Below are 13,104 nucleotides of genomic sequence, written 5' to 3' on the forward strand. Positions count from 1 at the left end.
CAGCAAGGAGAGAAGAGGCACGCTGGGCCAAACAGTTATCTAGCCTCAGTGACACTTTACTGGACAGTCCTGCTATTTACCCAGCCACATGGGAAAATAGAAGTTAAATTACATAGTTATTACATAACAATTTCAGAAGACATGAGTGAGATTCATTGGAGCTACTATACAATGTGTCCTGTGTGGCTGAGTTGGGACAGCATGGTGCTTGCAAAACTATGGTTGTGGGTTCAATTCCCATGGTGGACCAGTATGAAAAAGCACAAAATGCACTGCAATCACTACTGCAAGTCGCTCTGGATAAGAATGTCTGCTAAATAGCAAAAATGTACATGTAAAATTTGTTTCAGGTGCTTGAATGAAATCATTTGTAAAAGTGATGAGGAATCCCCCTTTCCCTGCATGCTTTGAAGTTGTTACCACTTAAGTTCAAATATCTAAGTCTGGAACAGGACTGTAAAATAAAGTGTCACCACAGCGTCTTGACAAAGAGCAAACCTGAGCCGAGCTTCTATGTCAGATGGATTCTGGAGATAGTTGGTGTTTTGGCGGTAGTCCAATGAAAGCCCTAATACTTACCTTGTTTTTAAGATATTCAAAAACTGTAAAATCTCAGAGAACTGTATCAATCTCAAGGCTCTCAGGAATCTTAAACCTGAGAGAGAAAGAGAGAGAGACAGAGAGAGAGAGAGAGAGAGAGAGAGAGAGAGAGAGAGAGAGAGAGAGAGAGAGAGAGATTAATTAATGTTAATCATCATACATACTATAAAACAATGGTGTTTTACGACATCACACATCCAACATCACACAAGAGCTGACCATAGAAATTACCATAGAAATGACATGACAATACTGGACAGAACAAGAACACCTGAGAAAGTCCATGTTAGTCAAAAGATTGTCAATATATCACCAAAATATTTAGTATTTAGTATGAAATCTCATGTGGGCATTGCCCAGAATTCAGGAAATGCAAACTTTGAGTGTATTCAAGATTTTTTTTTTAAGTTTGTAATTTCCAATTTAAAATGTCAGACTTCATTTGCCCTAACGAAAAATGTATCAACCCCTACAAAAAATGTCTATACATTTCAATCTTGCTGAAGCAAACTGGCTCAAATTAAGATCCTACATCTGTACGTTAATCAAACATACAGTACTGTATTCTTCATATATACATACACTACCGTTCAAAAGTATGTGGTCACTTAGAAATGTCCTTGTTTTTGAAAGAAAAGCAACATTCTTTGTCAATTAAAATAACATCAAATTGATCAGAAATACAGTGTAGTCATTGTTAATGTTGTAAATGACTATTCTTCATATATACATACACTACCGTTCAAAAGTATGTGGTCACTTAGAAATGTCCTTGTTTTTGAAAGAAAAGCAACATTCTTTGTCAATTAAAATAACATCAAATTGATCAGAAATACAGTGTAGTCATTGTTAATGTTGTAAATGACTATTGTAGCTGGAAACGGCAGATTTTTTATGGAATATCTACATAGGCGTACAGAGGCCCATTATCAGCAACCATCACTCCTGTGTTCCAATGGCACGTTGTGTTAGCTAATCCAAGTTTATCATTGTAAAAGGCTAATTGATCATAAGAAAACCCTTTTGCAATTACGTTTGCACAGTTGAAAACTGTCGTTCTGATTAAAGAAGCAATAAAACTGGCCTTCTTTAGACTAGTTGAGTATCTGGAGCATCAGCATTTGTGGTTTTCATTACATGCTCAAAATGACCAGAAACAAAGAACGTCAACAGTGAAGAGGCGACTCTGGGATGCTGGCCTTCTAGGCAGAGTTCCTCTGTCCAGTGTTTGTGTTCTTTTGCCCATCTAAATCTTTTTTTTATTGGCCAGTCTGAGATATGGCTTTTTCTTAGAAGGCCAGCATCCTGGAGTCACCTCTTCACTGTTGACGTTGAGACTGGTGTTTTGCAGGTAGTATTTAATGAAGCTGCCATTTGAGGACTTTTGAGGCGTCTGTTTCTCAAACGAGACACTCTAATGTACTTGTCCTCTTGCTAAGTTGTGCACCAGGGCCTCCCACTCTTTCTATTCTGGTTAGAGCCAGTTTGCGCTGTTCTGTGAAGGGAGTAGTACACAGCGTTGTACAAGATCTTCAGTTTCTTGGCAATTTCTCACATGGAACAGCCTTCATTTCTCAGAACAAGAATAGACTGACAAGTTTCAGAAGAAAGGTCTTTGTTTCTGGCCATTTTGAGCCTGTAATCGAACCCACAAAAGCTGATGCTCCAGATACTCAACTAGTCTAAAGAAGGACAGTTTTATTGCTTCTTTAATCAGAACAGCAGTTTTCAGCTGTGCAAACATAAATGCAAAAGGGTTTTCTAATGATCAATTAGCCTTTTAAAATGATAAACTTGTATTAGCAAACACAACGTGCCATTGGAACACAAGAGTGATGGTTGCTGATAATAGGCCTCTGTACGCCTATGTAGATATTCCATAGAAAACTCTGCTGTTTCCAACTACAATAGTAATTTACAACATTAACAATGTCTACACTGTATTCCTGATCAATTTTATGTTATTTTAATGGTCAAAAAAGTAGCTTTTCTTTCAAAACAAGGACATTTCTAAGCGACCCCAAACTTTTGAAAGGCAGTGTACAGTAGATATACTTTGTGATTTGTAGCCTCTAAGGTGGCTATATTAGGAACACCTGCTCTTTCCATGACAGACTGACCAGGTGAATCCAGGTGAAAGCTATGATCCCTTGTTAATGTCACTTGTTAAATCCACTTCAATCAGTGTAGATGAAGGGGAGGAGACAGGTTAAAGAAGGATGTTTAAGCCTTGAGACAATTGAAACATGGATTGTGTACATGTGACTTTCAGAGGGTGAATGGGCAAGACAAAACATTTAAGTACCTTTGAAAGGGTATGGTAATAGGTGCCTGGCGCACTGGTTTGAATCAAGAACTGCAACGCAGCTGAGTTTTTTACACTCAACAGTATCCCGTGTTTATCAAGAATGGTCCACCACTTAAAGGACATCCAGCCAAGTTGGCAACAGTGGGAAGCATTGGAGTCAAAATGGGCCAGCATCCCTGTGTAAAGCTTTCAACACCTTGTAGAGTCCATTCCCCGATGAATTGGGGCTGTTCTGAGGGTGAAAGGAAAGGGGGGGAGGGGCGAGTTTGTGCCCTACATGTGTATCTGTCGGATTCCAAAATGGGCTCACCCAGAGATTAGAGACACAATGCAACACCTGCCTCAATATCAGTTTACACCAATATATTCCCTGCTCTGATTCACCGTGTGTGAATGGATGGATGGAATCATTCACACCAGTAGTGACTTAGGTTAACAGAGAAGGGCAGGCCGATGTTGACCAGATTAACTTTGAAACATTTCCTTGAAATCTAATCTCTCATGGACACACTGTACATACGTAACATGGTGTCGTAGCACCTGACCATTTGGACAAATTACGATTTTACAAAGGTTCGCATCCTCCGAATATTAGAAGGGGAGATTTGACCCACACACTGGACTGAAACATCTGTTTCGGGGGTGGAGACTTCTCAAGTCTGGTTAGTATATTTCTTTCATACATCTACCCCTAAAACGTAATCGATCGTCTGACGCAATTAACGCAAGATTTTAGTTTTTGGTATCCAAGATTACATGAAATCTAATCTCTTTGTGTTTTTAGATCTGTTTAAAGTTTCATTCATGGTGTAAACAGATACATTCTGTAAACACAAGTCTTAGTGAGGCAATTTACAGCTACCACAAGTATTTAGTATACCCGGCCCATGCAGGAATCAAATCCACAACCCAGATGCCTCAAACATGATTTTCCAACAAACTAAGCCATTCCATTGAATTCCTCCACTGCTGTTCGCTACATACTTCAGTCTTACTGACATCATCAGAGTCGTTTGTGGTGATGTCAAAATTAGGGGTGTTGTACAAAACAAAGTAATCAGCTATTGGATCAGCTCTAACCAATGGTGAATTTTCAAAACTTTGCTTTACCCATGTGTGTTCTGGCTCTGGCACAACCCATTGGTTTCTGGGACCAATCAGACAGTCTATAAAGTATTTCCATTCTAGAAATCGTAGGGGAGGTACTCAGATCCAGACTCATTGCGGAGAAGAAACTAACGAGCGTGGCGTAGCGTTTGGCCGCAGCAAGGAGTATGGGTAGCCAGGCAACCACACAGCAGGAGCAGAGTAAAGAATAAGAATCATAACCACGAGAGATTCCATTCCCTTCCCAGACCTCGGTCCTTACCGCATTTGGAGATTAACCAGATAGATGTTTGAACAGACCCCATTTTAAGCAGAACATAGTTTATACAACTAGGAATCACAGACAAGACCAGACAGTTTGACTTTGGTCCTAGATCTCTATTCTCACCCCATTTGGAGAGGAAGTGTATAGACTGTATTCTACCAGTCTTACTCCACATAGAATAACTATGGCCCTAGATCTCTATTCTCACCCCATTTGGAGAGGAAGTGTATAGACTGTATTCTACCAGTCTTACTCCACATAGAATAACTATGGCCCTAGATCTCTATTCTTACCCCATTTGGAGAGAAAGTTCAGAGAGGTCCAGAGTGCAAGATAAGGTCCCTTCTGCCTCTCCTTCTTCATAGCCACTCCACGAGGCCCCAGCCTCACCCTGTACCCTTTCTGAAACAACTCTCCACACGACTTCTTTCTCCTGAATGTGTCTCCACGGGTCTCGGGGCGAGGGGAGGCGGCACCGCGTGGACCCCGGTACATCAGGAGCTTAGTAGGGATCATCGCTATCGATCTCAGATATTTAGTTATCTATTGCAGAGTCTCCGGTAGTTTCTCTTAAGGGTCCTTGTCTTTCTGAAGAGTGGAACTAAGCTTTCATTCTTCAGAAGTCCTATTCTCTAGTTCTAAGGTCCAACGCTGTGTGTTCAAGAGTGTCTCAAAGAAAGAGATGAAGAACTGTTTCTTGAAGGAGGAAATGGATGAAAAAAGATGATTTGGAAGACAGACAAGTAGAGTTTTTCCAGGTAGAATTGCGTGCATAGAACACCCGATAAAAGGTGCAGAATCAAGTGCTGCACGTGCAGAAGAGAACACCAGACTGAGTGACAATCAGATAGACAGACAACTCCACCATGTACCTGTCTGGTACAAACTGTATCCTGGTCTGGTCTGATATAAGCTGTGACACAGTAGAGGATCTGTTAATAATCTGAGCGGCCCAAACAGATTCCCCTTCGCCCTCTCTGGTGTACCTACAGAGAGTCATGTGGATGTTTCTCCCACCAATAAGGAGCCGTGTTCAGAGGTGAGGCATTTTTAAAAGTGCCTGAACCCATCCAGGGATTTAGAGAGAGAGAGAGAGAGAGAGAGAGGGAGAGAGAGAGAGAGAGAGAGAGAGAGAGAGAGAGAGAGAGAGAGAGAGAGAGAGAGAGAGACAGAGAGAGAGAGAGAGAGAGAGAGAGAGAGAGAGAGAGAGAGAGAGAGAGAGAGAGAGAGAGAGAGAGAGAGAGAGAGAGAGAGAGAGGGGGATGAAGCAATAATCTGTATTTAATCACAAATGCCGTGCTGTCACTGGCAGATATCAGATATATGGACAGTAGTTACATGGGGATTAAGTGGAATGGCAGTTTGTATTGACATCAGCTCACAGCAATAGAACCATCTGTACTACTGAACAGGTAGCGCAGGAAAGAGGAAGCTACAGTGCTAACCATTTCCCATACCAAGAACATTGTTCCTTGTTGGGCGAGTGCAACACTGTAGGTTTCAGGGCATGTGGCGTCACTCCATGATGGCTACTAGTATGCTGACTAGCCCGCATCTGCTACACATGCAACAACACTGCAAGGATCATCACAATAATCTGTGGGTATGTGCCAAGCCCCTTCCCCTCTGTCACGTGTCACTGACAGTAGACACACACACTGGAGTCTTTTATCAATCATCAGCCTGGGGATGACCATGTTACAACAGGGATAATACCCTGTGTCCAGGCAGTCGGGATTATAACACACACACTGATAGCATGCCAGATACTGTACTAGAGTCTGTAAGCCTATTCAGAGATCAACACAGACAGTACACTACCCTCACCAGCAGAGGGCAGTAGTGATGTGGATATGGAGAGACATGGATACAAAACATTAATTGACAGTACACAGGCTCCAGAAGTAATATGGGGATATTATGTAACATGGCTTTGAATTATAATGTAGAGCTATGACAACACTGCTTATACCTTCTTCTATAATGGCATTTTGCATGTCTCCATAACGCAGAAAACAATGGATTATTTAACACTGACATCTTATTATACAGTCTAAATAGTTCCTCCTATATTTATACCGTCTATAGTTCCTCCTATATTTATACCGTCTATAGTTCCTCATATATTTACACAGTCTATATAGTTACTCATATACTTATAGTCTCGTTGCTCCTATATATATATATATATACCGTACCCTCATCCTACTCCTCCTCTGTTCCTCTGGCGATGTAGAGGTGAATCCAGGCCCTGCAGTGCCTAGCTCCACTCCTATTCCCCAGGCGCTCTCTTTTGATGACTTCTGTAACCGTAAAAGCCTTGGTTTCATGCATGTTAACATTAGAAGCTTCCTCCCTAAGTTTGATTTATTCACTGATTTAGCACACTCTGCCAACCCAGATGTTCTAGCTGTGTCTGAATCCTGGCTTAGGAAGACCATCAAAATTCTGAAATTGTCATCCCAAACTACAACATTTTCAGACAAGATAGAACTGCCAAAGGGGCGGTGTTGCAATCTACTGCAAAGATAGCCTGCAGAGTTCTGTCCTACTATCCATGTCTGTACCCAAACAATTTGAACTTCTACTTTTAAAAATCCACCTCTCTAAAAACAAGTCTTTCACTGTTGCCGCCTGCTATAGACCACCCTCTGCCCCCAGCTGTGCTCTGGACACCATATGTGAACTGATTGCCCCCCCCATCTATCTTCAGAGCTCGTGCTGCTAGGCGACCTAAACTGGGACATGCTTAACATCCCAGCCATCCTACAATCTAAGCTTGATGCCCTCAATCTCACACAAATTATCAATGAACCTACCAGATACCTCCCCAAAGCCGTAAACACGGGCACTCTCATAGATATCATCCTAACCAACTTGCCCTCTAAATACACCTCTGCTGTCTGTGGTCCTTCTGTGGCTCAGTTGGTAGAGCATGGCACTTGTAACGCCAGGGTAGTGGGTTCGATTCCCGGGACCACCCATACGTAGAATGTATGCACACATGACTGTAAGTCGCTTTGGATAAAAGCGTCAGCTAAATGGCATATATTATTATTATTATTATATTATTATTATTATTATTATTATATTATATATTATTATTATTATTATTATTATTATTATTATTATTATTATATTATTATTATTATTATTATTATATTATATTATTATTATTATTATATTATTATTATATTATTATTATTACTGTCTTCAACCAAGATCTCAGCGATCACTGCCTCATTGCCTGCATCCGTAATGGGTCAGCGGTCAAACAACCTCCACTCATCACTGTAAAACGCTCGCTGAAACACTTCAGCGAGCAGGCCTTTCTAATCGACCTGGCCGGGGTATCCTGGAAGAATATTGACCTCATCCCGTCAGTAGAGGATGCCTGGTTATTTAAAAAAAAAAGCCTTCCTAACCATCTTAAATAAGCATGCCCCATTCAAGAAATTTAGAACCAGGAACAGATATAGCCCTTGGTTCTCCCCAGACCTGACTGCCCTTAACCAAAACAAAAACATCCTATTGCGTTCTGCATTAGCATCGAACAGCCCCCATGATATGCAGCTTTTCAGGGAAGCTAGAAACCATTATACACAGGTAGTTAGAAAAGCCAAGGCTAGCCTTTTCAAGCAGAAATTTGCTTTCTGCAACACTAACTCAAAGAAGTTCTGGGACACTGTAAAGTCCATGGAGAATAAGAACACCTCCTCCCAGCTGCCCACTGCACTGAAGATAGGAAACACTGTCACCACTGATAAATCCACTGAAATTGATAATTTCAATAAGCATTTTTCTACGGCTGGCCATGCTTTCCACCTGGCTACCCCTACCCCGGTCAACAGCACTGTACCCCTCAACTCGCCAAAGCCATCCCCATTTCTCCTTCTCCCAAATCCAGTCAGCTGATGTTCTGAAAGAGCTGCAAAATCTGGACCCCTACAAATCAGCCGGGCTAGACAATCTGGACCTTTTCTTTCAAAAAATAATTCCCGAAATTGTTGCCACCCGTATTACTAGCCTGTTCAACCTCTCTTTCGTGTCGTCTGAGATTCCCAAATATTGGAAATCTTCAAAGGGGGTGACACTCTTGACCCAAACTGCTACAGACCTATATCTATCCTACCCTGCCTTTCTAAGGTCTTCGAAAGCCAAGTCAACAAACAGATTACCGACCATTTCGAATCTCACCATACCATGTCTGCTATGCAATCTGGTTTCAGAGCTGGTCATGGGTGCACCTCAGCCACGCTCAAGGTCCTAAACGATATCTTAACCGCCATCGATAAGAAACATTACTGTGCAGCCCTATTCATTGATCTGGCCAAGGCTTTTGACTCTGTCAATCACCACACCCTCATTGGCAGACTCGACAGCCTTGGTTTCTCAAATGATTGCCTCGCCTGGTTCACCAACTACTTCTCTGATAGAGTTCAGTGTGTCCAATCGGAGGGTCTGCTGTCAGGACCTCTGGCAGTCTCTATGGGGGTGCCACAGGGTTCAATTCTTGGACCGACTCTCTTCTCTGTATACATCAATGATGTCGCTCTTGCTGCTGGTGAGTCTCTGATCCACCTCTACGCAGACGACACCATTCTGTATACTTTTGGCCCTTCTTTGGACACTGTGTTAACAACCCTCCAGGCAAGCTTCAATGCCATACAACTCTCCTTCCGTGGCCTCCAATTGCTCTTAATTACAAGTAAAACTAAATGCATGCTCTTCAACCGATCGCTGCCTGCACCTGCCCAACAACTACAAATACCTAGGTGTCTGGTTAGACTGTAAACTCTCCTTCCAGACCTACATCAAACATCTCCAATCCAAAGCTAAATCTAGAATTGGCTTCCTATTTCGCAACAAAGCATCCTTCACTCATGCTGCCAAACATACCCTTGTAAAACTGACCATCCTACCAATCCTCGACTTCGGCGATGTCATTTACAAAATAGCCTCCAATACCCTACTCAACAAATTGGATGCAGTCTATCACAGTGCCATCCGTTTTGTCATCAAAGCCCCATATACTACCCACCATTGCAACCTGTATGCTCTCGTTAGCTGGCCCTCGCTTCATACTCGTCGCCAAACCCACTGGCTCCATGTCATCTACAAGACCTTGTTCAGTAAAGTCCCCCCTTATCTCAGCTCGCTGGTCACCATAGCATCATCCACCTGTAGCACGCGCTCCAGCAGGTATATCTCTCTGGTCACCCCCAAAACCAATTCTTTCTTTGGCCACCTCCACTTCCAGTTCTCTGCTGCCAATGCCTGGAACGAATACAAAAATCTCTGAAACTGGAAACACTTATTTCCCTCACTAGCTTTAAGCACCAGCTGTCAGAGCAGCTCACAGATTACTGCACCTGTACATAGCCCACCTATAATTTAGCCCAAACAACTACCTCCTCCCCTACTGTATTTATTTTATTTATCTATTTTGCTCCTTTGCACCCCATTATTTTTTTCTACTTTGCACATTCTTCCATTGCAAATCCACCATTCCAGTGTTTTACTTGCTATATTGTATTTACTTTGCCACCATGGCCTTTTTTTAACCTTTACCTCCCTTATCTCACCTTATCTGCTCACATCGTATAGACTTGTTTCTACTCTATTATTGACTGTATGTTTCAAACTGCTTTGCTTTATCTTGGCCAGGTCGCAATTGTAAATGAGAACTTGTTCTCAACTTGCCTACCTGGTTAAATAAAGGTGAAATAAAATTTAAATAAAATACAGTCTCTAGTTACTCCTATATACAGTCTATAGTTACTCCTATAGTTATACAATATATAGTTACGTCTCTAGTTACTCCTATATTTACAGAGTCTATAGAGTTACTCCTATATGTTTACAGTCTATATAGTTACTCCTATATTTATACAGTCTATAGAGTTACTCCTATATGTATACAGTCTATATAGTTACTCCTATATTTATACAGTCTATATAGTTACTCCTATATTTATACAGTCTATAGAGTTACTCCTATATGTATACAGTCTATATAGTTACTCCTATATTTATACAGTCTAGTTACTCCTATATTTATACAGTCTATAGAGTTACTCCTATATGTATACAGTCTATATAGTTACTCCTATATTTATACAGTCTAGTTACTGCTATATTTACAGTCTCTAGTTACTCCTATACTGACAGTCTAGTTACTTCTATATTTATACAGTCTATATAGTTACTCCTATATTTATACACTCTATAAACAGTAGTTACTCCTATATGTATATAGTCTCTAGTTACTCCTATATTTACAAACAGTAACTTGTATATTTACACAGTCTATATTTATATACAGTTAATTGTATATGTATACAGTCTATATAGTTACTCCTATATTTATACACTCTATAAACAGTAGTTACTCCTATATGTATATAGTCTCTAGTTACTCCTATATTTACAAACAGTAACTTGTATATTTACACAGTCTATATAGTTACTCCTATATGCATACAGTCCATATCGTTAGTCCTATATTTATACAGTCTATATAGTTACTCCTATATTTATTGTCTCTAGGTACTCCTATATTTATAGTCTCTAGTTACTCCTATGTTTAAACAGTCTATATACAGTGGGGCAAAAAAGTATTTAGTCAGCCACCAATTGTGCAAGTTCTCCCAATTAAAAAGATGAGAGAGGCCTGTAATTTTCATCATAGGTACACTTCAACTATGACAGACAAAATGAGAAAAAAAACAGAAAATCACGAATTTTTTATGAATTTATTTGCAAATTACCTTTTTAAGTTGGAGAACTTGCACAATTGGTGGCTGACTAAATACTTTTTTGCCCCACTGTAGTTACGACTATATTTATACAGTCTATATAGTTACTCCTATATTTATAGTCTCTAGTTACTCCTATATACAGTTGAAGTTGGAAGTTTACATAAACTTTAGCCAAATACATTTAAACTCAGTTTTTCACAATTCCTGACATTTAATCAGAGTAAAAATGCCCTGTATTAGGTCAGTTAGGATCACCACTTTATTTGAAGAATTTGAAATGTCAGAATAATAGTAGAGAGAATGATTTATTTCGGCTTTTATTTCTTTCATCACATTCCCAGTGTCAGGACTTCCGCCAAAGTCGTCCCTCTCCTTGTTAGGGCGGCGTTTGGCGGTCGACGTCACCGGTTTTCTAGCCATCGTCGATCCACCTTTAATTTCCCATTTGTCTTCCCACACACCTGGTTTCAATTCCATCATTACATGTTGTGTATTTAACCCTCTGTTTCCCCCCATGTCCTTGTCCGGAATTGTTTATTGTAGTGCTTGTGCACGTTATGCTGGTGTGTACCGGGTTTTGTTTACCCATTGATTTAATGTTCTGTTTACGGTGGTTTTGTTTATTAAACTGCGCCGTTGTAAATCAGTTTTTGCTCTCCTGCGCCTGACTTCTCTGCCGCCAGTACGCACAACCTACACCCAGTGGGTCAGAAGTTTACATACACTCAATTAGTATTTGGTAGCAGGCTTTTTCAGTTCTGCCCAAAAACGTTCTATAGGATTGAGGTCAAGGCTTTGTGATGGCCACTCCAATACTTTGACTTTGTTGCCACAACTTTGGAAGTATGCTTGGGGTCATTGTCCATTTGGAAGACCCATTTGTGACCAAGCTTTAATTTCCTGAATGATGCCTTGAGATATTGCTTCAATATATCGACGTAATTTTTCCGTCCTCATCATGATGCAGCAAAGCACCCCCACAACATGATGCTGCCACCCCCGTACTTCACGGTTGGGATGGTGTTCTTCGGCTTCCAAGCCTCCCCCTTTTTCCTCCAAACATAACAATGGTCATTATGGCCAAACAGTTCTATTTTTGTTTCATCAGACCAGAGGACATTTCTCAAAAAATTACGATCTTTGTCCCCATGTGCAGTTGCAAACCATAGTCTGGCTTTTTTATGACGGTTTTGGAGCAGTGGCTTCTTCCGAGCTGGAGCTAGCGAAACCCCTAGCCATAAGAAGTTAACAAGAAATTTGCGGAGTGGTTGGAGTTTTAATGACTCTAATGTATGTTAACTTACAACTTCAACTGTACACATTCTCTAGTTACTCTATACAGTCTATATAAACTCAGCAAAAAAAAAAGCGTCCTCTCACTGTCAACTGCATTTATTTTCAGCAAACTTAACATGTGTAAATATTTGTATGAACATAACAAGATTTAACAACTGAGACATAAACTGAACACGTTCCACAGACATGTGACTAACAGAAATGGAATAATGTGTCCCTGAACAAAGAGGGGGTCAAAATCAAAAGTAACAGTCAGTATTTGGTGTGGCCACCAGCTGCATTAAGTACTGCAATGCATCTCTTCCTCATGGACTGCACCAGACTTGCAAACTCTTGCTGTGAGATGTTACCCCACTCTTCTACCAAGGCACCTGCAAGTTCCCGGACATTTCTGGGGGGAATGGCCCTAGCCCTCACCCTCCAATCCAACAGGTCCCAGACGTGTTCAATGGGATTGAGATCCGGGCTCTTCGCTGGCCATGGCAGAACACTGACATTCCTGTCTTGCAGGAAATCACGCACAGAATGAGCAGTATGGCTGGTGGCATTGTTATGCTGGAGGGTCATGTCAGGAAGAGCCTGCAGGAAGGGTACCACATGAGGGAGGAGGATGTCTTCCCTGTAACGCAGAGCATTGAGATTGCCTGTAATGACAACAAGCACGGCCCGATGATGCTGTGACACACATTTATAGACTGTATAACTCTTTATGATTGACAGTCTGTCACGCCTTGGTCATTGTATCTTGTGTTTTTGTTATATGTTTG

General features: G+C 41.0%; 1 protein-coding gene across 8 annotated transcripts in view; it reads right to left on the bottom strand.

Moving 5' to 3' along the window:
* Window positions 1-13,104, bottom strand: part of LOC118369425 (calcium-activated potassium channel subunit alpha-1) — a 388,748-nt gene that overhangs the window by 132,229 nt on the left and 243,415 nt on the right. For all 8 annotated transcript variants that reach the window (XM_052498738.1, XM_052498744.1, XM_052498740.1 and 5 more), the window contains exon 6: window positions 580-655. In XM_052498738.1, the coding sequence (XP_052354698.1) occupies window positions 580-655 (76 nt within the window). The remainder of the gene's footprint in view (window positions 1-579; window positions 656-13,104) is intronic.

The sequence above is a fragment of the Oncorhynchus keta genome, chromosome 36, assembly GCF_023373465.1.
Source record: "Oncorhynchus keta strain PuntledgeMale-10-30-2019 chromosome 36, Oket_V2, whole genome shotgun sequence".
NCBI classification, from domain to species: Eukaryota; Metazoa; Chordata; class Actinopteri; order Salmoniformes; family Salmonidae; genus Oncorhynchus; species Oncorhynchus keta.